The sequence below is a fragment of the Gouania willdenowi genome, chromosome 18 (genome assembly GCF_900634775.1).
Source record: "Gouania willdenowi chromosome 18, fGouWil2.1, whole genome shotgun sequence".
Lineage (NCBI taxonomy): Eukaryota > Metazoa > Chordata > Actinopteri > Blenniiformes > Gobiesocidae > Gouania > Gouania willdenowi.
In genome coordinates, this window is record NC_041061.1 from 10,485,701 (window position 1) to 10,512,789 (window position 27,089).

Consider the following 27,089-nt stretch of genomic DNA (forward strand, 5'->3'; position numbering starts at 1 on the left):
TCAATTACTTCTAAACTTAAACTAATCTTGTTTAATAATCACATTAGTTTTTAATAGTTTAATTGATACAAATATTTTAATGACTTTTCTTCGAGTTGGTTCAGCTAATAAGTGTTTGTCTCCTTCTATTGTCCCACCCTGACTCTGAATCTGTCATAACCACATTTATGTATTGATCTGAAAAATGTAAAATATCCAAGCAGCAGCCATGTTTAAACTCTCAGGTCAGTCTGATCCTGATCCACAGATATATTTGAGGAACACACATACACACATGCACACACGCACACACACACACACACAAAAGCCACCAAAATAACAAAAACAGATCCAATAATGGAAGAAGAGAAACAATATCACAATTGTAGAATACTTTTTTCTTTCTTTTTTTTAGTCTCAGTTTTTGTCGAGAGTTGTGTTTGGGGTTTTTTGGTCTTAACTTTTTTCAAGTCCCGTTTTTTTTTTTTTTTTCTGTTACTTTTTTGGGTCGCCTGCAAGCTCCTCCCACACAAAACACAGGTGGAGGCCAGTAGCAGTTTTCTGAGGGGCAAGAGGAAATGAGTCGTGGAAAAGACTTGTGAGTGAGGGGTTCCTGAGGAATATCTTCTCTTAATGGTCATACTCAATTTGGTCATTCTCACTAGCTTAAAGAAGAAAACAGACAAAAAAGATAACCATATAACTTAAAAAAGTGTTCTACAATTGCAAATTTTTTTTCTTCCTTTATTGGATCTTGTTTTTGCTTTTTTTCCAGTGGCCCTAATCCTCTTTTGTAGATACTCACATACTTTACCATATATATATATATTATTTATAAGTGGAAGTGCAAACCCACTTAAGCTCAAACTGCTACGGATCTGACCCCTGAACTAAAATGAGTCTGACACCCCTGCTCTAAAGTCTTTCATTTCTGTCCAGTGTTCCCATCCTGACGCAGCAGTAACTCGTGGGCGAGGTCGGGTCTGCCGCTCCTGACCAGACACTTGGCGAGCTGGGAGGCCTTGGAGCGATGGAGCATGGTGGGCAGGCCTCTTCTCCACATCAGCAGAATGTGAAACACCTGGGATGATAAATGGTTTCCTGCCCGGAGCTTCACCAGCTGAGTGGAGCTCCGACGGAGGCGCAGCAGCGGCACGAGCAGAGAGACTTCCTCTTCAGAGAGCTCTCCAGATAACCACAGAAGAAGAGAGTCTGATAATGAGTCTATAGCCAAGAGAAAAATCAACTTTAGGTGAGTTTTACATCTTCTCCATCGAAATGAATGACAATTTTATTTTTTATTTCATGGTATTTATATATCAAGTCTTTCAAAATAAAATGTGCATGTTCTCCCTAAGGATTTTTTTTAATTTGTTTTTATTTTTTGACATGTAGCATTGTAAATTGCCTCTTAGTTTACAAAAATTGTCAGGAGAAAAAAAAACTCATTGATGAATATTTTCAGAATGTAAATATTCAACGTTGTACTTGCATATTCTATTATAATCTATTCTATGAAAGCAAATTAAGACCAATTTTGATGGAGAAAATAATTTTGGGAAGATCAAGAAAAAAGTTGATATGTTGAGATTAGAGTTGACATTTCAAAAATAAAGTTTAAATATAATAATGAGATTAAAGTCGAAAAAGCGAGATCAAAGTCAAACTTTGGGGGGAAAAAAACTCAAAATACAATATTATGATCAAAGTCAAAAGTTTGCCTTTAAAGTCTAATCTATGGAAGTGGACTAGGGCTAATTCACCATATACGACAACAGTCTTCATCAAAATTGGTTCTAATCTGTATCTGTTCTGTCAAACTGCCTGTGAGCTGCCTTTCACCCTCCTGCTAAGCAGGGGAGGGGCCTTGTGGAAGCCCCTCCCACATGTGAGTGTGCACACCTGATTCTTTTAATCGTAAACCAGCCACTGTGGGAGCATTGAGGCAATGGCAATGCATGCCTCGGAGAAGAAAGTTCTGTTTCCTCAGCTGGGACTGAACTTTGTGCAAAAACTCTTATTATGAATGGATGGGCAGCTGGTAAGCACCTACATAACCACAAGCATAAAAAACTTCTGTTAGTTGGACAATTCATTTAAAATAGACAGGAAACGGATTGACATTGTTTGGCATTGAAAAAATTAAGTTGAATGCATTTTTTTTCTTCTTAATTTATTTGTAAAGTTTAGCAAATTGTTTAGTGGTTACTGGCAAATGCAAGGATTATTATTGAGTTTGATGCTTGTTTAATTTAAAGGGTTCTCATGTTTATTTCCAGTGCCATGTTAACTGCAGAGATAAGCTAAGATACAATGGTTACAAATATTTGGTTAAATAAGTAAGTAAAAAATGTTTTACATTGTTAAAAATGCTGTGGTTTAAAAATACCTGAGTTAAAAGTACTAAGTTAACCTACTTTAACAGTCTGATTTTGTTAAAGAATTTAGTTAAGAAGGATGAATAAATATTTGATTTGGTTTGGTTCTTTGTTAAAACTGGGCAAATGGATACCAGACAAAGATGTGAAAATACCAATAAATTAATATGTTGGGTGAAAAGCTAAATTTGATTTCAATTCACAAATGGTTGTCTAATTGGTTTTGCACTGTGTATTTTCTTTTTGAGGTTTTTCACCTGAACTGATGTTCCGACCCACAGAAATTACGTTAAATAAAAAGGAAAAGTAATTGAAGGTCTGGTTCATTGAGTGAAGTCCAGGAATCCCCATCCAATAAAGAGCAGTTCCCTCAAGTCAGGAACAGCACAAAAATTGAGATTGACTTAACAGTATCTGTAGCTCCTCAGCCACAGAAGGACTGAATGCTCCACCTTTTCCAAAATTGACTGTTTTTTCCTTTTGAACAGATTAACTTTTTGGCAATATCTCTTCAAAGTTCTTTAATAGATAACAATGCCATGTTTTTGAGCTATAATAGAAATAATCTCTTTGTTTATAAACCCAACTTCCAGGTATAGTTTAACTTATTCACTGTTACACGGCATTTTGTAGACGGCCACGATCCCTGCTGTTTGTTGTCGTTTGGTGAATTGGCCCTCGTCAGCTTCCATAGCTTTTAATTTGTTAGCAAACCTTCGACTTTTATCATGATATTGTATTTTTAGTTCATTCTCAAAATTTCGACTTAAATCTCGTCTTTTCCACTTTAATCTCAACATTATATTTAAATTTTATTCTCGAAATTTTAACTTTAATCTCGACATTTCAACTTTATTCTTGATTTGCCCAAAATAGTTTTCTCCATCAAAATTGGCCCAAATCTGCTTCCTTAATTTATTCATTTTTTCTAAATCTCTTTTATGTGTTTTACATTTCTAAAATGTGTTGCTTTTTTATTTTGGTTGGTGATTATTTGTGTTGATTAAAATGTGGAAATAGTCACTTAAAGCTGCTGGGGATTATAAATAAATAAAAATTCAAAAATTAAACATCCAATGATGTATTCTTCTACTACTCATGTCAGTGTGCTCTAAAAAAATTCTACCAAAGTGACATTTCTGGTGTTTTCACAGATTTAAAGTTGTCAAAAATGATGGTTGATGTTGATATTGTGGTTTTCTACAGAAAAATGCAAATACGAATTAAGTCGGAGTGACGTCATGTAATTGGGAACGCCATAAAGTAACAAACTAAAAATGGACTCGAGTGAATCTCTGTCTTTCTTATTCTGGCGAAGAAACGCAAGAAATCATGGTAAGAATGAAGTAAAAACACCTCCTAAAGAAAGTGTCTTTTGCCCTTTGGTGTTTCCTCTGCATTCTTGTATGGAAATCCAAATCCCACAATGCAATGCGTTAAAGTTTTCACATTACCATTTGTCAACAAACCTACAATCTTTTGAGTGGCGATTTAAAACTTTGTGAGTAAATTCTCTGGGTTTATTTTGGAAGAAATAGCTTAGTTTTATTGATCAATGGGGCCTACACCTGCTAATCATTTGATATGAAGACAACAGTTTACACAAGACAGAATAATAATGTACAGTAAAGCTAATTTTACTCACCTGTTACCTCACATAACTTCACCCGAGATGCTGTTGGCCGATCAATCTTCCTGACTTTCTGAAACGGCAGTAGTTTCTATGATGATCAGTGTGTATTAACCCAAAGCCAGTGCCAACATATGAACGTAACAGTGTCAGTGTACCTTTGGTAGGGTCAGAGACAGGCGACAGACGGGATCTCCCAGGAGCTTTGTGTCCTTCAAGATGGCTCCTTCTCCCTGCCACTCCAGCTGACCTCTGGTCACCTTATGAAACAGGACGGTGCCTTTGTAGTGAGGAGAGCTGTAGTTCCCAAACTGGTCCACTTCAATCACATGTAACTGTAGGTGATTCTTCCTCTGGCTGTGAAACGCCATCCACATATTGTCTTTGTTTTGGGCTGCATGTTGGGAATAAATGTAACAGTAATGATTAATCAATCACACAAAATACATCCATATCCTTGATTAGAATTCCTGATCTGATCAAAGTAGTTCTCCATTCCCTTTGAGATTGGGAATGGAGAAGTACTTTGGATCTACAAAGTACTTAAGTGTGGGTCGGGGGGAATTCTGGGAAATCTTGGCAACAATTTCCCAATCATTTGCTTTGATTTTTTGAAAAATCATCACGCTAACTTCCACCATCACGCTAACTTCCACCATCGGGCTAACCTCCATCTTTGCACTAATATTCATTGTTGCGCTAATGTCCATTGTCGCGCTAACTTCCATCCTCGCTCTAATGTTCGTCATAGTCATACCTGACTATGTGTCGAAGTGTCCTTGGGCAAGACACTGAACCCTAAGTTGCTCCCAGTGGTCGACTAGCGCCTTGCATGGCAGTCCTGTCCCATTGGTGTGTGAATGTGAGAGTGATTGGGTGAATGAGCTGATATGTAAAGCGCTTTGAGACTGCTTCAGTGTGGTGATAAAGCGCTATATAAAATCAAGTCCATTTACCATTTACCATACTAATTCTCATTCGTCTCAGAATTGTGTTCCTGCTTTGAGATTGAAGTACTTTGAATCTACTGTGTGGTTAGGGGGAATTCTGGAAAATCCTGGCGGTATTTTCCAAAACCTTTGCTTTGATTTCTTGAAAAATAGTGAGGCCAACTTCCGTCTTGGCGTTAACTTCCGTCTTGGCGTTAACTTCCGTCATCGTGCTAACTTCCGTCGTTGCGCTAACTTCATCATCACGCTAACTTTTATCATTGGCTCACTTTAATTATCCCGTCAACTTTTATCATTGCGTTAACTTTTATTGTTATGCTAAGGTTTAACGTCGTGCTAACTTTTATCATCACGCTAACTTTTGTCGTCGCGCTAACTTCCATCGCCACACTAACTTCCATTGTCTCTTTAAATTCCATCGTCATGCTAACTTCCAAAACAGAGTTGGTGAAGAAGTGGGAGTGGCAGCAGCAGGAAGACAAACCCGGCTTAGTCGTGATGACTGTTATGTAGAACTCTTTATGCTATACTTTCACTTTCCTTAAGATGCCATTCAGGCGCATTTTGACCAGTGATGGATGAAGTGAAAAACAACCCATGAACTTTTTATCTTTGAGGTCGACATGAACAAGAAAACATGAAGATCTGAGCAAGATGGTTTACCTGTGCGAGGTTTCAGACATCGGATCATGTCATTGCAAGAAAAAATTACAGATCAGTCCTGCAGTCTGGATACTATCAGATATATTTTGCCTTTTAAACTCATTTGTATTCGAGTCGTAAGCTTACATCCTCTCATCCATTCAATGTCTTTATTCTGTTTGACGGGTTTACTATTTTAATGCTGTTTTCTTTTCATAATACTGTAATAATGTCTTATATTTAAAAAAAGTCTATTTTGTTTGAAGAAAAAGTGAGAGAGGGTTAGAGTTAGGGTTCGGGTCTCCACAGTAAAACTAAAAACATACTCCATTGACAGCAAACAAAACTTGTGCAAAATAAGTTTCAGATATTTTCTTTGTTAATAATAATGCATTGCCTTCTGTAAACCCATTGTGTTCATTAGTTGAACCCACTGGAGGTCTTTAAAGTATTTTGATGCCAATGACAACATTGCAAATTCATGTTGATCCTTCCTGCTAGTTTTCTCAAGCTAAAATAGGACAAAACCACTAATGATGTGATGGTTTTCAAGAAAACATACAGTATTTTTCTTCCTTTGTTTCAGTTGAGGGTTGATGATCACTTCAGGGGACGTAGTTGTGATAAAGGGCTCGCACAGGGGAAGTAAATTCATAGACGTTAAATGTTAATTAAACATTGTGGATGTGTGGTTGCATTAAGTACCTGTGGAGGTGATGTTGCCAGTGAAGCGCAGCACAAGCAGATCCGCCTCACACATACAAAACTCTGGCGAGCACTCCACAGACCCCCCATTGTAACCCCGAGCCTTCAATTTATTAATTTCCCAGTTGAGATCTCTGCTGGGAACGACAGCCACCAGCACGGTGTGGGGCTCGTCTAGTCTGCGTTGAAGGACGACTGTGACGCTATGGCAGCAGACTGAGGCCTCTAGCTCCTCGGCCAGGGAGGTGAGAACGCAGGGCGGCACCTGGGAGAGGAGTCGGATCACGATCAGTCTGAAAAAGAAGGCCAAGGGAAACCCGAGGGGTTCATTTTAGTGGGAGGATCAATCAAAGAGGAAAAGTCTAAATCAGGTTTCATTTTCATTCCAGGCAAAGCAACAAGGTTTAGTGTTTCAAACAGAATGAGAAATTACCTCTTTAACAAACCAGCTCTGTACAAATTGATGTATCCTTTACATCAATTTGGTAATTCAATATAAGGCTGAGACCATATCAAACAGACTTAAGCAGGTGGAAAATTTAATCATTATTAACGTTTTGATGGCCATAGAACTGTCATAATAAGCATAATAAACAAATTGCTGAAGGGCGTGTGCCTGTCAATCATTCCTATAATACCTGTTGGCTAAAGTCACTAACACAAATATTGGAGTCGTACGATTTTGACTTCATTGCGCATCAGAAACAATAGCAGAGGCAACACCTCTTACCATACAGATAGCACTTAAAGCTGCTGGAGGTTAACATTTTTTAAATATCAAATAAAGACATAATGTCGGCCTCATAAATCAAGAAATTGAAGAACATTTGCTTGAAAAAAAGATGTAAAAGGTTGAAATTGCCACGCGAAAGTCTGTTTTGATTATCACTGTAAGTTTAGTAATAAAGGTTTCATGCTAACTTCTGTCGTCGCACTAACTTTTATCATCGCAAAAAAAATTCTCATCGCGCAAACTTTTATTGTTTATATAAGTTTAGTCAGAAAAGTTTCATGCATTACATTGTCGGATGTGAAGTCACGTAGACGGATTTTACTTCATTCTGACGAGGATTTCGCATGTCTCCAAAAAACTCTTGCAGTGACTTCCCAACACATTTCTGTTTTTTTCAAAGACTAAAAGTTGTGGCAAAACAATGACAAATGTTTTTGGTTTTTGTTGGATTTACGCTAAAAGATCCGAATCCAGATGAAGTTGAATGTTTCGCTGAGTGAAGGGACATCATGGTCAATACAAACTAGAATTACGGTGCGGCTGGATTTTAACGGACTGTGACTGTTATCCAGGGACAGGTCAGCCAGACTATTGTACGGTATGTTGTAAATAAGCAGCCTGTCGCTACTGCTGAGTCACTGCTAACAGCAGCTCATTAGCCTGATATGTTTAGCATTGTGTAGCTGAGAAAAATGCTGTGAATTAGTTTTTCCACATTTATTTTCATAAGCATTTTCAACAGCAGAATGTGCACCTGGAATACACACAGCTTACTTTACATTACTGTGTTCAGGCTGAAAAATTACTGTTTTAATTTTGGAGCAGCTGTTTTGTGCTTTATATGCACATCATTTAAGGTTGTTTTGTAGCAGTTGATCAACAGTGGATTATTATATTATTACAGCACTAATATGAAGCTGTATGGACACAAATGACCCAAAATAATTCATACAGTCTTTAATTCTAAGTAACTCTGAAATTACTTTTTCCAGTAACGCATTACTTTTTGGTGTAAGTAATCAAAATAGTAACTGAGTTACTTTGTGAATGAAGTAACTAGTAACGGTAACTAGTTACTTTTTTCAGTAACTAGCACAACACTGGTCAAAAATACCTCTCATCCAGGGCCGGTCTTCCTGACAGGCAACACAGGCGGCCGCCTAGGGTGCCATCTGCTGGAGGGCTGCCAAATTGCACCCCCCCTCAATTTTTTTAAAAATAATAATTTAAAAAGGTATAATAAACTTGAAACGCATCCTTTACAATCACTGTACATGTTTTCTATTAATCGACTATTAATATTAAAAATCTGTATCTATACTTGCTAATTTTGTGCCCATATTTATATTTATTTTAGTTTAATTCTTGTTCTATCCTATGCAATTCTATTGTGTTTGCACATTGTGTTCTTTGGTTTTAAGATTTGTGTTACTGACTAGTAAAACCAAACAGGAAAGTAGCTATTTCCTTGTACTGAAACTTTTATATCTTATTTTAACTTTTGATTGCACGGTTTTGCTTTGCCTTTGGATTTTATACCATTTTTGTAATTGTTCCCTCAACATATTTGCACTATACCTGTGGGTGTTAGATTGTATTATAGCGCATTATTCATTTTAAAATAGGTTGTATTTTTGTTTCAATGGTTTTTTGTGTCACAGAAATGCATTGTTTTGTCTTGATATTTAAAATAAATAATGTGTACACACTGTGTATAGACTCAGCTTTGGGGAACCCCTTAGTGGCCCATGGGACCCTATGCAATTATACAGTCCGTGTATAGCCAGAAACACCTCTGTAGGTGGTCATAATGTTGTGGTGCTCTGGTGAAATGGTCATAATGAGCTTAAAATTCCTTTCAGTTGTTGACGACCAAAACAACAGAAACTTGGACGGTCTGTTTGTATCAAAGCTTTGTCACTTTTTTTGCTTCTGGATGTTTAAAACGTACGTGATGATGTTTTCAAAGACTTTACCAGACGACTCAACCGGGCTAATACTCTGCACTGGTTGCTTATCACTTTTACTGTCTGTGTTCTTACACACAGCAATGCCAAAGCCTGGAATTCCGAACATTTAGCGCTCCTTTATCCTCACTACCGGTCTTAAACCCCTTATGTAAAGAGAGGCTTTAGCTAAGACTTGGGTTTAAGTTGCCTTGTTCCACATCTTTTCTTTTCTTTTTTTTTTTTTATCGCGCTGCCTCTCAGACTTTACATGACCACATAAAAGGCAGAATCCTGGACTAAAGCCAGAGTAAGTTGGAGCGTCAGCCGCACGACTGGTAAGTAGCACTAGAGGCTTTTTTAAGGTTCTTTCGGGATATGAGATTTAAACTCAAGGACTATAACAATTTACTAATTTAACTTTAAAAAACTCCTAAGTAAGGTAAGCAATTTAAATGAATCAGATATGGTAGCTGAGATTTAAAGCTTCTCCAAGGCTTTATCGAACAAGGCAGTGGCTTAGTCCGTAGGGACATGGGTAGGGAACCGGAGGGTCGCCGGTTCAAGTCCCAGTACGGTCCAAAAGAACAGAAGTTGTTCTGGTAGCTGGAGAGGTGCCAGGGCACTTCTCAAGCACTGCCGAGGTGCCCTTGAGCAAGGCACGGACCCCATACACTGCTCTCTTCATTGTAAAGTGACTTTGAGTACCCAGAAAAGCGCTATATAAAATTGATGTATAATAAAGGCAGGGAGTTTCTTTTTAATTTAAATTTAAACGTACCATATGTAATTTTAGTTGATTTCTTAAGGGAGCATCTTTATCCATGTATGAATAGACTTCAAGGTTGGGGTCAAATATGATTGTAATTGCTCAATTAATAATTAATTACAATTATGGTGTAATTATAATCGCAGCTTTTAAAAATCTGTCGCCATTGTAATTGAGTTAAGATAATTTACTTTGACAATGTAATTAAATGCAAATCAGGTCTATGGCTTACACGTATGTAGTTAGCAAACTGTGTGTCATATTAAGTTTTCCCACCACCTCATACAGGTGTTAAGGGATAGAAGGATATAATTCAATCTATTTAAATAGTGACGATGCAAAGAGAAACATTACTGTGAATGTAACTGATGTTTTGTACAAAGACTTTATAGTTATTACTAAATTCCAACTCTTGGGCTTAGTTGGGCTTTTACATAAGATATTATAATAAATGCACTAAAATATACACGTAAAGATGCTAAAACGACATTGTACACACATAAAGAACCGCAAACAATCCTCACAACACTATATGAATAAAAGTTGGTAAAATTGTAATTGAACTTTAGTAATTGAGAACGTAATTGTAATTGACCTTTAGAGGAAAAAAATAATCATTCTAATTATATTTGTAATTAGAAAACATTTTGGTTATCGTAATCATAATTGATTTGTAATTGAACATGGATAATTGAAGATGTAATTGTAATTGAAAAATGTAATTAACCCCAACCCTGATAGACTTTGTTTGATATTTTCAGTAGTTTACCTGTACGTCCCCTGATCACTAGTTCATCTCTCCATGTTGAAGCTTCTGCCAGAACTGATTGCCCATAAGTAAGAATGAAATACCTAAAAAAAAAGGTGTGTTTTTTGTGCTATTCCAACTCTCACTGTACAATCATGTGAACAGGGGCAACATTTTCTACCTCCTCTATACGTTTGGAGGACTCCTGGTGACTGTGATTGCTGGTGGTCAGTGTGTGGAAGGTGTTTTGAGGACGGCTCACAATCCTGACAACCTGTTACGCCTGTCCAATGCTCTCGTTGGGCTCGTTGGTGGCAAATCCCCAAAAATTGTGGTGAGTTTAGGTCACGTGATAGGTCAATCATTGGTCAGTCTAGGTCACGTGATTAAGACTAAACCTTACCCTAACTCTAACCCTAACCCTAAAAAGTGTTGGGATACTGGATTATAACCAAAACCTAACCCTAACCCTACAAACGTGTATTTCGGTAACCGTACCAATAGCACTGGGGTTTGTCCGTACGTCAAACGTACAAATTGACACTTTCTAATTTATTGTTGGGGTGATGTGATGATACACAGAGTTCACGATACGATACAATAGACGATAATGGGCTTGCAATAACGGTACAATTTTTTTGGGAAAGGACGACATAAATTGTAGTTGGAAACAAAACTATGCTTTAATTTGACTTTAACTTTGAACATATTTACCTACTTACTCTGAGTATTTACCTTTTAATCTTAATATTATTCAGTTTTCAGTTTTTTCTTTTTTGTACATGCCGAAAAAGGAGACGAGAGAAGCAGTTTGCTTATCATATTAAGAAAATTAAATTTCTCTTCAAATCTCACCCTGCCCCTCTCCCAATACCACTCGTACCTTCGACGATACAATATCTTGTTGCACGATATATCATCCCACTTTTACTTATTTGAAACTATTATTTGGAACCAGATTGACATTTACACACTCTAGCAAGCATTGTTGCCAACTTATTAGCAATATTTAGTGACTTTTGGTAACCCAGCAATGTTTTTTTTTAAATTATTTAAAGGAAACTAGTTGTGACAAATGGAGCAACTTTTAGTGTGCAAAGGTAGTCGCTTTATTCAGAAAGAACCCTCTCTGTGTCTTGCAGCCCAGATCTGTTGTCAAACAGCATCTTCAGAAGCTACACTTCACTGACAGGTTTCATTAGTGGCATTTACATTGCTCTCAAATCAGTATTAGTCATCAGATAGTTGCTTTGTATGACCTAACTGCTGTACATTTGTCTTCCAGTTTCAGCACTCTTCTTGAAATGACAAAAATACCACTGCACGATACCAGTTATTGGAACGTTATAAAAGAGTTATATTTTTCTTGTGCACCTCATGAAAATCGGGATTCAGCATCTGCTAAAAGGATTTTACCACAAAGGTATAAACTTGACCTCTGGTTTTATTGTCACTTTCTGTTAGCTTGTCTTCTAGCTAGAATCTAAACAAGCAAAGTGTTAGCTTAATTTAATGATTGTTCGCTTGGTTTTCACGAACCATACCTCCACATTTTTGTGGTTCTGGTGAAAAGGAGGCCACCCTGCGTCCAAACTGACAACCTGTGTCTCCTCTGTTTGTCTAAAGGAGCATTTTGTACATCCTTCTTTGTGCTGAGCAGCCCATACTACTGCTGTGCATTAATGCAAGCTCTTCATATCAACTTCTCTGGCTGATCGACTTAAGCACGAACGTGCAGAAACAAAAAGGCAAGGTGGGAAACTAATCAAAACTTAGAAGAATTCTGACAATATCGTGTTGTTGGTTTATAATGTTGTTGTTTTTCACAGGTTCCCCAGTTTTTTGAAGAACAAACTGGACAAACCAAAACTGGAGATGAACCAGATGATGCTACAGACAAAGATAAACCAACATTTTTTATCTTGAGTGTGATCCTCCTGTCTGTGGTCCTGCTTTGGAGGTTTCTGCCGTGCTATGCAATCTGTGCTTTTATATGTGTAGTTTGGAAAGTGCAGCAACAAAGTCACTGAATGCAGCTGTTAGATTAAATTTGTCATCAAAATTGTCCTCAAAATAGGACGTTTTTGCCGACGAACAGTTTTTAAACTGTCGAAATAAAATAACAATTCCAGCTTTTGGAGAGTTTCTACAGTGTTTGTTTTTGGTCAACTAATAGTAATTGGGAAACTGTTGATGTAAATTAGTTTCAATGAATAAAAAACAAGAATTTTTAAGATATATTTTCTAAACTAAATTAAGAAAATGAAATGCAAATACTTTTAAAACATATATATATATATATATATATATATATATATATATATATATCTTGTGTAGAGTATTTGATCCAGTATGTAACAAGTATAGGAAATTACTTTATATATTTACGTTGTTTCTGTAATATTACCTGTCTAGATTTATGTATATGCATGACTCTATCACCCAATAGGAGTTTATTACTTTATTAACTGAACTGAAAAACATGACTAATAACAACCAGAAATTAACTCTAGATCAATTTGTTCCAACTCCTCACATTGTTTGTTACAGTAGTTTAAGCTTTCTCCGTGGGACATCTGCTCTAATATTGTTATCCAAAGAAGCTTTGACCTTGAGTCAGAAATATATTGTCATCATTAATATCTGTTCATCATTGGCCTTTTTTTAAAATGATCAATTACGAAACTCTTCACCTTCCATTTCTTTTCATGGAAACATATTTTTACTCAGGAAACAATGTGTAACAAACAAACCTCTCAAACTTCTCCGTCAGGTCAAAAGACACAAGCCCATTTTGCTGATTCCTGACGACCACTTTGTCCAGAGCACTCCATTGTTCATCTTTGAAGCCCAGAGCAATCAGAGACTCGTTGGACATTTCTTGAGACTTTGTCGAAACTCCCAAGATGCTGACGGATAAAAATCAACACAAGTTTGTATTTTTGTAGTTTGCAAATGGGAAAGAGGACAGCGACCAGTACTCTTCCCTCACCTTAATCTCTCAGTGACTGGATGATCCCAGTTCAGAGAAGCCCCAACATTCACAGTCAAGGGTTCTTGGTTTTCTGATTTTCTAGTTGCACCCCTTTTTTTGTCTGGGTTTGGGGGGCATGGAAGTGTGACAGAGAAAGGTCTTTTTAGGATTTGGGATGAAGGGTGGGCAAGGTAGAGCAGTGGGCTAGTGGAAACCACTGAACGAAACGCATCATTCCTAGACTTCGCTGCAGTTAAGAGGACAGCTTCTATGGGCTGGATCTGAGGAAGACATGCATGTAAACATTCAGTGCGATGCAGGCAACAGTTTGGACAGAGATAATATGTGAATCAGTCATTTTTGTGTTGCCAACTGCACATTTTTTTAATCATAGAATGACTTGGAGAGTGGGAGTTGTTAAAGTTTTATAAGAGATCAAGCAACAAAGTTCAACCATGCAGTTTTTTTGCAGATTGAAAAGTGAATTCAAGTCGTGGCCACAGCTTTTAATTTCTGCGCTTCAGGGTTTCTCACAGGTACAGTTTAAAAACCATATTTTAAAACAAACTCTGAGTTAAAGGCAATTCGTTTTCTGGTCCCTACTCTGTTTTATTGACAGTTTTCCTACCTATCCTTAGATTTTAGAGGATTCATTTTAAGTATCTGGTATCAACTTAAAGCTTCAGAGCTATACACCTCAAGTTGCTGTTTACGTCAATGTTGCACATTGAAGGGGAATGAGTGTGTTTGGTAACCAACTTGTCTTCTCCATACCATAGTCTGTGCTATTACAGGTGCAGTGAAGGATCCCGAGAGGTATTTCAGACATATCCGAGGGTCCATTACAAGCTTATGTGATAAGCCTCTCTTTGGAACTGTGTAGCTTTCTTTTCTTAGACAGGAGACTACTGCAAATAGGCCAAAAGTGTACACCTTCACTTGTGCAAAGGAACCCTGAGGGGGAAAAAGGAAAATGATTATTGGTCGAAAACAATATTTAATAATATGTTTAATTAAAAACACTTGAAGTACTTTTTTGAACAATTTTCTATGTGAAAATATGGACAGTCAGTGTTTGCATTACCACCACCCTAATTTTTTCACTATCCACTTAAATGTATTTTTTGCAGTTTTTTCTCCACTATTGTTCATATAAGTACTATGGATAGCACACAGATGTGTGTTGGAGCTCATTTTCACATACATGAAGCTGTTGATGCAAGCTTTTGTTGTGCATCGGAGCAGCCACAGCCAGCAGTCAGAACCATTATCATACGACATGAGTGAGTTGGAAAGAGTAGACTTATCGGTGGACAAAGAAGGAGGACAGTGAAGTGTTGTAGAGAAGGAAAATCCGTTAGAGAATAGTGCACTGGCAGAGCGTTTCTACAAACATCTGAGGTAAGCATGATGTAGTGGCCGCGTCCACTTTTTTTCTGAGCCCTTAGTCTAGTATCATTTATGGTTTTTTGATAGCGCTTGCAGTTAGACCCATTAGGTTTCCAGCTAACAGTATAAAAGGTGTTCCACAAGGCACAGTGTCGGGCCCTTTGAGTTTATTTGTTGCTAATAAATACACGAGAACACATGTTTACTGAGAGAATATTTAACTGGAGGATAATGTTTTGTTGCCATGCAATTGGCCTTTAACTTTCCTCTTTAGATTTAGAAGAGTGCCTTATATCGTTTTTAAGAAAGGGCACTTGTAAAATATTTATTTTTAAACTATTTTGTGAAAATTGTCCATTTAACTAGGATCCAACTTGCAGTGATCCAATGTTCAAATTATTTAAATGAAATAAGTTTTGTGGTTTTTTTGTCATGTATAACATCACAACAACAAACATATTTTGGCTGATAAGTCACTGTTTCTATTTGATACCATTTCTCAGGTAGAAGGTTTTTGCTTTTGAACCAAGGTTGACCATAATTGCATCTTCGATCGTTTCCGTAATAGCTCTTTGTTGTATAGTACTTGGCCACTGTAAATGGTGTACTGACATCCAGACCATTGAGACCTTCATTAAACTTAATACACATACCTTTCGCCCTCCATAAATACCCTCTGTTGTTACAGGTCTGACGTAGCTGACTTTTCTCTCCTCGTCAACTATCTTCACAGTGATGTCTCTGTAGGCCCCACGATAACGTGTGTGAAAGGGCAAGGCCACCATTACAGGAAAGGGAAAGTTCTCTCTTTCTGGAACTTTGATCTGTATCACTCTGCTGAGCAGCTCCTCTGGCCCACTCACTACCAGGCAGCTAAGGTTATCCACCACCTGGCTCCTCAGGGCCTGAATGGCCTCCACTGGTGCTTTGATAAAACATGAATCTGGTACACCAGAGAGGGTGTCCTCCTGCTGACCTGAAAGCCTTTACCAAACATTATGATAGGTAAATCATCAACGGGTTGTTAGAAGGTTGTATCTTGAATTTTGTTAAAATATGCCTATCATCTTACCCAACCGTTATCCAGTCACTTTTTGTGTCTTTACTCTTTCCAGTCATGGATTCTTGTTTTTTTTCTGTTTCTTTCAGTAAATCTGTCTGACAATGATTAGGTTTCTCTTCAAACACAATCGATTGATCTTTGACTTTGATCTGCGTCCAATTCGAGCCAATATTTGTACTTGTCAAGCCAGAATCAGATGTGTGTTGGCTTTGATCACCCTCGTTCTCATACTCTTGTCTGGAACCAGAATCCAACCCATCAATGCAGTGATTAGGAGCCTCCATGTGTTCCTTTTGCACTGTTGCTTTTCGGTCTTTGGTCTCCAACAGGGTTCCAGCGAAGTCCTCCCCTGCACATAACTGAAGAAATGCTGTATCTATTTTAGTGATGACTGTGCTTAGGGTTTCCATTAAGTGCTCGATATCCTCTGCAACACTTTGAAAACAGTCAACAGTTGAGTCTGAATACGTGTTGACTTCAACTTCTTGTGAATCTGAAACAAAAGAAATATACTTTGAAAAAAAGCTAATTATGATATTATGAATTTTGCTTGCGTAAACGGCAGCTTAACTCATGTAGGTCAGTCCCTTGACATGCAGTCTGGTTCCACACACACAAAATACAAATTCTAGTCTTTCTAGCTCTAGATATAGGCAAAACATTTGTAATCAACAGATAAAATAAATGCCTGTCTACTATTGAGGGAATAGAATTACCAACATTTGTTTCAAAAAGGGGCAAGACCTCAAACTACTGCTATTACCGACAACCTATTGTGTAGAAAGTTTTGCCATAATAAAGCTGGTGGGGATAACTAACGTTTTTGATATCACAGATAAAGACAAAATATAGCCTCGTAGATCAATAAAAAAAGGTAGTTTTATCAAAAAATTGAGAATTTACTCGCTAAAAAGATGTTGAATACTGAAATGCCGCTCGCAAGATTGTTTTTGATTTAATCATAATGGGTTGTTGACAAATGGTCATGTGACTAGAACTTCGGAAAAGTTTGGGATTGGGAATCCTGTTGAAGAATGCAAAGAGGGCCCAGATATGGAAATGTTTCTTTCAGAAGTGTTTTTATTTAAAGGTCCTATATCATGCTATTTTTCACCCATCCTCATTTGTTCTAAGAATCCCAACAATATAGTATTTGAGGTTTATTTTACCAAACTTGCCTGTATTCCACAGTTTTAGCCCTCTGAAAAGTGACTTTCTGAGCAGTTCTAAAAACAGGCTGTTTTGGGGCCTACTTACGCATATTCATGAGTAGGCGTGTCTGAAGATGCTGACTTCATGCCTCGCAGCCTTGCTCTAGCGAGGGTGATGAGTGATCACCAAAGTAATTTTCTTTTTGCTATTCACACACTGTTGTTGTTTTCAGCAAAAAAACTGCACATTACAGTAAAACACATAGCTATTTAAGCAGCTATTGTGCATCTGTTTCAGCGCTTCAGGGTGTGTGTTTATCGCAGCAGCAGCAGCAACAGAATAATTCAGCTGCTTTACTCACTGGAGTGTTAAGCTGCTAAGTCACTTTTTTCTCCTTCTTATATCTATTAACTACAGGAATGGTGCATTTAAGGTGATAATCATTTGTTTTGTCCAACCGCTGCGTCACATTGTGTCACAAACACATCAGGTCAAGTCAAAGGTGAGCCGAGGTGATGTAACGGATACTAAAAATGGAAAGGCTCAGCGCATTGAATTATTGCTTGCGTGGGCGTGGTTTTTAGGGGGCGTCGCTTGTAACGTACCCATGGCTGCAGTTGGATATACATGCATTTGGTACTTACACTGGCAGCAGGCACTTCCAGGAGAGGGCGGTTCAGACTTCAGTGACGTCAATAAGGTCTGATAGCTTGTTTTTTAGAAGAGGGCAGAGCAGCAGCCCAGAGAGCAGGATTAGTGAGGATTTCTCAGAGATGCAGGAAGGAATCCCTATTTTTTTTTTTTTTTTTATAAGGAATTAACATTGTAACAAGGTTAAAAGCTCACAAAAGTTGATTTAACATGATATAGGACCTTTCATTCTTAGCAAGAGTTCTTGTGTTTCTTTGCCAAACATGTAAGACAGTGATTTGCTTGAGGCCATTTTTGTTCTAGTTTGTTCAAGGTGTTGCCCGTGATATCATAACATCTGCCGATGTTTTGGCTGAACTTTCAATCCATGAAAACAACGATAAAGTTTTTGATACTGGCATTTAATAGTGGATAAAAACAACTTTTGGATGAAATACAGGTACAGTTTAAATAATGTCACATCCCCAGCAGCTTTAGCTTTCAGATGAAACAATCTATGGGTGGTACTTAGAAATCAGTGTGTTTCATAAATGCAGTCTGATGCATTAGGATACCTGACATCTCTGGATGCTCGTCCTCGCCCCCTGTTGGAGACTTCTTAACCGTGGCAGTGAGTTGTTGAAAGGTTTCTTTCCAATGAGCCAGTTTCTCCAAATTAAAAACTCTCAGCTCTTTCAAGACCTCCAGTATTTTCTGTTGGCACTCTTTGCCCACATTCGCACAAGGGCTTCCCTTCTTTTCGTCTTTGTGTTGATCTTCCTGAGGACCGAGCATCACTTCTTCTTTGCTTCCCATTTCTGCTCCTGGACGATGGCAGTGCCATCAACACCGACAAAAGTAGTTTCTGTTAAGATCACATGAAGACTGTCCTCCCTTCTTGGGCTTTGAGGTAGATTTACATCTTCCGTTCCACTGTTTACATGCAGATTTCCATTGGTAACCAGTAAAAGAGGAAAGATAGCACCTATATTAGTGGTTGCAATTACTTGCTGATCAAACTGCATCCCATGCGTACCTCGTGTTGGTCCTTAGGTGAAGGGGTCTGTGTCGATAATAGTGTTGTTGTGCATAGCTTTCCTAGTTTACAGCCTCAACAGCTGTATTTATGGCTATTCAGCAGTAAAGCCTGTTGCCAAGGTGACCCCTGGAGGCGTGTCTGGGGTGGAGACAAAAGGGAAGATTTACAACATTACCAACCGCTGTTCCCCTTTGCATTTCCTAGGTTGACACACATTTTACTGCCTGTATGTCTGAACAGCTTCAGATGCTGCACAACCCTTAGAATTAAAGCTGAGGGATATACATGAATAATAATAGCAGTAAACTGTGGTGGACATTTAGGGGTTTGTTTTCTTAAATAATTCAAGTTATTTGACAGTATTGACTTCTGTAAAATAAGGCACTCTGGTATTTAAGTTTTCAACAGCTGAATGCTCCATATCTCTCTGTATTTAATTGTATCAGTGAAATTTGCAACAAATGATAGATTATTTTAACATACCAAGTACAACATATTTAATTTTTTGAGTTTTCTTTGTGTTTTAGAAAAGTTCAAAAGACGAAATATGAGGCAGATTGAAAACACTTCAACATTGTGCTTTAAAGAGTGAAATAGCTGACATTTTCACATTTTTTTTTTAAGTTTAGTTAGGTGAGAAGTTAATGTAAAAGGAGCTGCCTGCAGTTCTGATGCACTTTGTCTCCATCATGTGGCTGAGTTTACACACTACACAAAAATAATTCAATCAAGTATGTTACTATATATGTATCTAAAGACAAAAACTAGACAAATTCATATTTATGGCACTAAATACAGTAAATAACATTTAGTGGATACTAAAAAGAAAAATAATAGTTACATATATTTATGCTGTATTTTATCTTGTAAAATGTATGTATTTGCCTAAAATCTATTTAGGCAAATTTCCCGAGTGTGGAGTTATTATGATTCATAAAATAATTAACACACTCCAAAGTTTACTTATTTACTTTTTGAATTTGGTACATATCTGAATGGAAGTACTGGTAGTTGTTTTTGTTTTGTTTTTTTAAATAGCATGCTTACCTATTAAGGACAACACTAATCATCTTGCTTTTACGCGATGTCATACAATGCTATGACAACCATGGATAGCCGTGTGTAATTGTTTTTCTAACCATGAAACCTTAATACCTTTATTTTGAAACCTTTTTGCTACTCTTATTTGTATTTAACAACATGCATCATTAGCTGTTATTGATTGTTGCTCTACATTGCTTATTAAATGTTACAATAATATTTAGATCAGTGGTTGTGCATCTATGACAGGGGTGTCAAACTCATTTTAGTTCAGGGGGGCAAATACGGTGCAGTTTGATCTCAAGCGGGCCACAGAATTTAACATCATTTTGCCCTAGTTTGCACTTCTGCACTTCATAAAGTACAAAATATGTAAGAAACTGACAATATGCAAGCAATAAGTGACAAATATCAGATTCCCTAGGTTTTATGGCCACTTTTTATTTTAATGAAGGGAAATATTATGTAATCATTTGAGGAAAATTGAAGGATTTTGTAAAAATTGAGTTTTTTTTTTTTTTTTTTTTCCCAACAGTTTAACATAAAAATGACTGCAATAATGTAATAAAAGCACCAGGAGTGTTGAGTTTCATTTACACGACTCACGTTTCCTCCCGCTCCACGTGATCTATGGTCTGCTGCGTAAAAGCGGATGTAGAATTATTTTTCTTTTTTTTTTTTCCAATAATAAAACACCAGGAAAATGAAATGCCCACAATACAATTTTTAGACATGATTCTTGCTTTGCTGTTGTGGTTTACGAGTACATTAAAGCTTTATTAACATATGTTCATAATATCAAGTAGACTGTCGCTTATGAGCTGTTTAGTGTGTGTGTGTGCGCGTGCGTGTCCACATTCCTGCTTGTGTTTAGCGCGTGTTCCCCGAGGCCACGAGTTCTTGTCAGGACACGCAGGTTCTCCTCACCCCCCCCCCCCCACCACCACTACTTTCACATTCACTCGACTTTGTTCACTAGTCTATGAGGGTGGAGAGGAAGGTTGACGATATACCGACGGGGGGGTGCGTGTCGTGGAGCTTCCTCACAGACACGGACACCGTGTGACGGGGAATGCGGAACGGTGAGAGGACCTCCGACCTGCTGCAGGTGAGTCCAGCTGAGCGCCAGGCTCTGTGTGCGCGCCAGTGCGGAACCAATCACATTTAAAGACTTAAGAACACGCATTTCAACCCGTGTGACGTGACGATGAGAGACAATGTACAGCCACGACTCGCGTTGTCTTCCAGCGGTGTAATTGGACAACAGCTGAGCTGCCGCAGCTGCTTTCAATGTCAACAGCCCATGTGGTGTTGAATATGCGGCCGGCGGGCCAAAGCAGACCCAGGTGTGTCAAAGTTGAGGCCCGCTGGAGGGTTTTATTTGCCAAGTAGAAATGATAGAAAACATGAATCGTAATGCAAATCACCATGAAGTTTAAAACCGCCGTAGACAAAACATTTTTTTTTTTTTTTAAATCAGAACAAGACCCAGTGCAGGCCTCCTAGATCAGTAAATCCAAGATAATTTGTAATATATATATGTATATGAAAATAAGAGATGTTAAAGGTTGAGATTGAAGCTCAAAAGTTTGTTGTTTAATACGGCGTATTAGGGCCGCGTTAAAATAACATAAAAATCTGGGCACTACGAGTTTAAAGTCGTAATATTTTTCAAGAATAAAGTAAATTTCATGAGAATAAGGTAGAATCCCCCCCCAAAAAAATCCTTATTTTATTAGATTAAAGTCATAATATTTCAAGATTAAAGTTGTAATTTCATGAGAAAAGAAAGAAAAAAAACAAACAAATTATGACAAAATATGTAGACCTTGAAATTGGTAACAATTGATAATGTTGACAACAAACATTTATTTATTATTGTAAATTGGTGATGAAATTAGGCCGGCGGCTGCTTTCTGCTTCATTTTTGCTGCAGTACCATACTTGAACTGCTGGACGCAGTGTCGCTTCACCATTTACATTGTGAAGAAAAATTGCACAACAGAAGACAACGATGGTCACATGACTCGAGCGTCAAAAAACTACTTGTATTTTTAAAGCAACAAATTCATTAATATATATTTTGTACTGTCACTGTTTTATGACACTTAAAATATTTATATATTATGTACATTATATTAAGAGTTGTATTTTTTTGAACTTTTGACCTCCCGCAAACTCCGCCTATGAGTGTGACATAAACAAAGAAAAAAAAAGTTTGTACATTGCATTGTGGGTTGTAGAGTTCTATAAACAAGTGTTTCTACTGGATTTAAGCAAGTTAAGGTTTCATTTATTCAGACAACTTTTTATCAGGAAATTTACTTGAATCTTCTGACATATTTTGACTGCCAACTGCCAGTCTTCCTCAGAGGAAGTTTATTGTTTTATTTTTTAAATAATATGTTAAGGTTTCATTTATTTAGATTTTTTTTTCATGATATGACATCAAAACAATGCAGGAGGTCAAATAAAAGTTGTCTTAATAAATGAAATCATAATATATTATCTAACGAAAAAGCAAGGGACGTCTGTGTGTGTGCTGCGTGTGTCTGTGTGTGTGTGGAGCAAATATCTCCCCGACGCAGTGCGAGTTCGACCTGAAACTCGATCAACGGGTTTGAAATACATGAAAAGTGTGTGTATCTGTTATTTTGGAGTAATTTGGTCATTTCAAAATGTTTATTTTAATATTATTTCACTTCTGGACAGCAACGCGTGTGTGTGAGAGAGAACCAAGGGAGGAGATTTGTGTCCAAGGTAGAGAGTCACACACACACACACACACACACCCCGATCAGGTGCGCTTCGCTATCGATCACCGTCTACGTGTGTATAATGGACCACCATTTAATCTGGTTACAGTCTGTGTCACGACACCCGTCCATTGGGTGGTAGTGACTGTAGTGTTGAGTCAGATCAGTAAACGGTGCTACATAGTGAAGCCCGCCTGATGATTACTGCAGCTTCACTCACGACACACCTGCCACTACACTAACTACTGACAGTAGATAAGTTTAGTGAAAGTTAGGCAGGCACACACACACTAAACGACAACAAAAAATATGAAAATGACTCAAAATACACAAAACTAAATATTTATACAAAAATTACACAAAAGACAACAAAAATGCAAAAAACTACACTAAAAAAAGACACAAAATGACTCCAGAATCACGTAAAACAAAAAACTAAACAATATTCATACAGGAAGTACACAAAACGACAACAGAAATGAAGAAAAATATACAAAAATCACATGAACACACCCCAAGTCACCCACTGAACCCCCCCCCCCCCCCCCCCCCCCCCCCCCCCGATCACCACCTCCACCAGCTTGATACCTGCTGCACTGTATATATATATTTATATTTATATTTATCCTATTTATCCTTTATTCTCTATCTATCCTTTATTTATCCCTCATCCTTTATATTTATCATTATTATTATTATTATTGTTGCTGGGTTGTTCTTTGTTGTTTTGTTTTTATTTCTTTTATTTCTTTTTGTTGCTTGTTTTGTGCACCAACCACCAAGTCAAATTCCTTGTACTGTCCTCAAAACTGTACATGGCAAATAAAACATTTCTGATTCTGATTCTGATTCTGAAAAGGCTCCAAGAACACACAAAAATACTCCAAAAAACATATATTATAGAAAAATACACCAAACGACAACAAAAACATGAAAATGACTCAAAATACACGAAACTAAATACTTATAATCCCACATGAATGCATACTTCCCACAGGCACTGTACATTACAGAAAAATACACCAAACAAAAAAAATATAAAAATGACTTAAAAAAAAACCAACACATTTATCATGCGCATGTCTCATAGAATTAAAATTAAAGGTTTATTTTGCTGAGAGTAAAAAACAACAGCACGTGGAATTTGACTTGGTAGTCGGTGCACGGAAAAAAAAAAAAATACAAGCCAGCAGCAATATTAATAATAGTGATAAATATAAAGAGAAGGGATGAATAAAGGATAGAGGATAAATAAAAAATACATATAACATTAAGAGAGAGGAATTACTGCAGTACATTGATTTAGGATGGTCTGTTTGATGGTCATAATGAGTGAATATTGTACAATAATTCCACATTAGTAGTAAAACAAGTTTGCAACAGCAGCCCAATGGCTCTTTGCCGCGCTAGCTTAGCTTTAGCATTAGCTTGATTTCTAGATTTAAATTCTGCATACTCAGTGTTTCTAATGGTGAATAGGGTTGCGTTTTGTTTGCAGTTCCACCAGGTCTTATTTCCGCATCACAGGAATTACAAATTGCGATCCTTTGCTCTCTTTTTTTTGTGCATTACTGCTGAACTGCCGACATGCTAGGCTAACCAGTAGGGGTGTGACGATGCACTCAGCTCACGAGATGAGACATGATATTGGGAGATGAGATTTTAAGAAAACTACAATGACAAAATATGTGACTGGACCAACAGACTTTTATTTAACTACATGCTTTAGTCCAACTGATGCAAGCATGAGCTTTTAATAAACTTCTTCTTCCACAAATTGAACAAAAACTCAAATTTATAAAAGTTAAAATAAGATAATATATTTCTTTCCTTTTTTTTCATGTGCAAACAATAGTATGTGCAAAACCAAATCAAAGTTCTACTCCGTTAATACAGAGTGCAAATAGTGCAAACAGAGCCTGACCACAGCCATGTTCTTTTAACTGTTAGAAAAACAACTTCTTCTACAAATTGAAGATCTAAAATTGACTCCTCCTCCTCTGCTTTTTCCTTCTCCTGCTTTAGGTTCTGGCAGGCTCGACGTAACAAAGGTGCATTACTGCCCCCCACAGGGCACAAATAGAAGTTTGGATAGCTCACAAAAAAAAACAAAAACAAAAAATTGCGAGACAATTTTTGTAATTTCTCATTAAGTTTAATCTTGCGAGATCTCGTCACACCCCTACCAAACGTGCCTCCATGTCGGTGAGTGTAGCAGAGGCATGCGCACCCAGACACTTGCAGCTTCAGCGCTTTCAGTTGTCTTTCTTATCCATTTACACGTATGATTGACACCACAACTAACACCAGAGCGCTACCGTTTACCCTCCTATTTAGAAGTGCAACGTTGAAAATGGTCCGGTCTGAAACGCGGCGCAGCGTAGCATTCCGAAAGTTGTGTAATCAAATACACCGGTACAGCGGTATATAAAAAAATCATATTGTAACAAAAATATACACCAGTATTCTGTATGTACGGTATACCGCCCAGCCCTACATCGTAGCAGCCCCAGCCAGCATGTCAAGGGATATCAGTGTGTTTGAAGGCTAAAAGTTGATATAAATTAGTGTTTACCAACCTTTTCTGTCTCGTGCCCCTCGAGGCCTCTCTTCAGATTAGGAGAACCGCTTCGTCACTCCAATTTAGTAACCTTTCTTGTTTTATTTACATGTTGTTAACATGTTGGCCTCTGAAATCTCCTACAGCTTGAAAATGTCAACCTGTACGTTTAACGCACACTAAATATAGATTTTGTGCAATACAAATATTGTATATCAGAGAATATATTTAACTCATTGTTTAGTAATGTGCATAACATGTTAGTAACAATTTAGTAGGATATTAAGGCCACATTGTTTATTTCATTAATGCCGTTTATTGTCAGTGGTGGAAAAGATGTTGGATGAGTATGCACAGTGTCGGAAATAGGCTTAAAAATGACTCAGCATGTCTGAAATAGATTCATCAATGTTTCCATGTACCCTTGTGTGTTCAAGTACCCCTAGGGGTACACGTACCCCTGGTTGGGAACCGCTGATATAAATTACTTTAGACATGTGCGTGCATTCATGTAATTGCGTTATGTATCACTTTAAATAATATTAAGACGTCTTAGCTTTATAAAGGGAAACCAGTTACACATTTTAGGTGGATGTGAGTTTCTTGTTGTCACCAAAAGCACACCTAATTCCTTCAAACCTCACACAGGTAAATGTGATTTTATAGAAACAGTGAAAGCAGGAAGTGGATCTGACCTGGACTTTGTTCACAGTGGATGGTTGAAGGATGAGTAATGATTTTAGTCGAAGCATGCATGGGCGTGAACGCTGTGACTCATCATTCTATGAAATCTATCGTACCTGCAGTGCTAGAGGAGGAATGCCTCATCCATGGTGCACTGACACACACACGCACACACTTCCTGTGCTCGTCTCCGGTCCTGTTGCTCCACAGTCTTTGTGTCTGTGTTGTATGTCCTCATCTACACACACACACGTTCCCATGTGAAAGCTGTTTAACTACTGACGTTCTCTGTGTCTGTTATTGATTCGTTCACCCACTGGGCTTCCACACGTCAGCCATAGCTGCAGATCAAAACACACATATCCAGCCTTTCATTAGTCTTCATCGTGTGTGTGTGTGTGTGTGTGTGTGTGTGTGTGTGTGTGTGTGTGTGTGTGTGTGTGGTTTATAGTGTGCAGTTTTCTGAGGTGTGTGTGTGTGTGTGTGATTTTTTTTTTTTGGTAAACCTCAGTTGTCATTATGTAAAGCAAAAAAAAAAAAAATTCTAAAAAGCAGATACAAATAATGCTGCTAACACCCCAAGGCAAGTTTTCTAATTATCAAAATACAAACAATACATTTTATTTAAAAAAAACAAAACACCAACATGTAAATACATGAAAAAAAAATTGTTAAAAAATCTAGTACAGCCTTCCAATCCCCAGCGGGAGCCTTTTTATATGTTCTCTTTTTATGATCGACCTTTTCCAGGTTGAATAAAGTAACACATTAACATTTTCTAGAGCTGTTCAGACATTTTATTTGTGTACAAAATTAAGTTATGGTAGTTTCATCACATTTTCTGTGGGTATAACATTGATCATTCCAACTAAACTGTGCAAACCTCTGTGCCAAAGACTACGATTGTGTGTTTCCCTGGTAACAAAGTACATTTATTTATATTCACACTTTTTTACAACATTATGAATTAGTGAGTATATTTATTTGGCCTTGTACTATCTCACATTTTGCTTTGGAAAGCAAAAGTTAAACAACCACAACTGATGAAATACAAGCCACTGGGTCTCTAATTGGGTATTTTTGCGCAAAATTACCCAACTAGTCTAATACTATGGTTTACTGCCGGTGGTCATTCATATACATTAATGTATATAAGTTCAGTATTCGTCCTATAGACCCCTATACAAATGGAAACAAGCGCCGTGATCGCTCAGCCAATAGACTTTGACTTCCTGTTTTTGAGACTGTCAATCAAAGTGAATGCAGAATTGTGCACGGAAACAAGGCTGTGCTTCACAACAGCAAACAAATAAATATGATT

General features: G+C 37.5%; 2 protein-coding genes across 2 annotated transcripts in view; one reads left to right on the top strand and one right to left on the bottom strand.

Moving 5' to 3' along the window:
* Nucleotides 1–787: 787 nt before the first annotated feature.
* Nucleotides 788–25,809, bottom strand: dthd1 (death domain containing 1). Its single transcript, XM_028474031.1, has 12 exons — nt 25,780–25,809; nt 18,725–18,865; nt 18,264–18,621; nt 15,916–16,399; nt 15,497–15,827; nt 14,229–14,408; nt 13,473–13,735; nt 13,234–13,389; nt 6,285–6,577; nt 4,146–4,381; nt 4,003–4,060; nt 788–1,203 (listed from the first exon to the last, which is right to left on the bottom strand). The coding sequence occupies exons 3-12, from the start codon at nt 18,502–18,504 to the stop codon at nt 905–907; spliced, it is 2,541 nt and encodes an 846-aa protein (XP_028329832.1). The 5' UTR covers nt 18,505–18,621; nt 18,725–18,865; nt 25,780–25,809; the 3' UTR covers nt 788–904.
* The window catches only part of arap2 (ArfGAP with RhoGAP domain, ankyrin repeat and PH domain 2), a 168,139-nt gene continuing 161,716 nt past the window's right edge, over nt 20,667–27,089 (top strand). Inside the window, exon 1 of the mRNA XM_028475240.1 lies at nt 20,667–20,876. The gene's annotated coding sequence lies outside the window, so the exon portion shown is untranslated. The remainder of the gene's footprint in view (nt 20,877–27,089) is intronic.

What these genes read in the sequence shown, in the direction of transcription:
- dthd1 (XM_028474031.1), bottom strand. Translation starts at nt 18,504, where the DNA reads ATGGGAAGCAAAGAAGAAGTGATGCTCGGTCCTCAGGAAGATCAACAC. An exon ending in CTGTAATAGCACAGACTATG is followed by an intron (nt 13,736 to 14,228) that starts GTATGGAGAAGA and finishes TGTCTTCCTCAG; the next exon opens with ATCCAGCCCATAGAAGCTGT. An exon ending in CCAGTCACTGAGAGATTAAG is followed by an intron (nt 13,390 to 13,472) that starts GTGAGGGAAGAG and finishes TTTATCCGTCAG; the next exon opens with CATCTTGGGAGTTTCGACAA.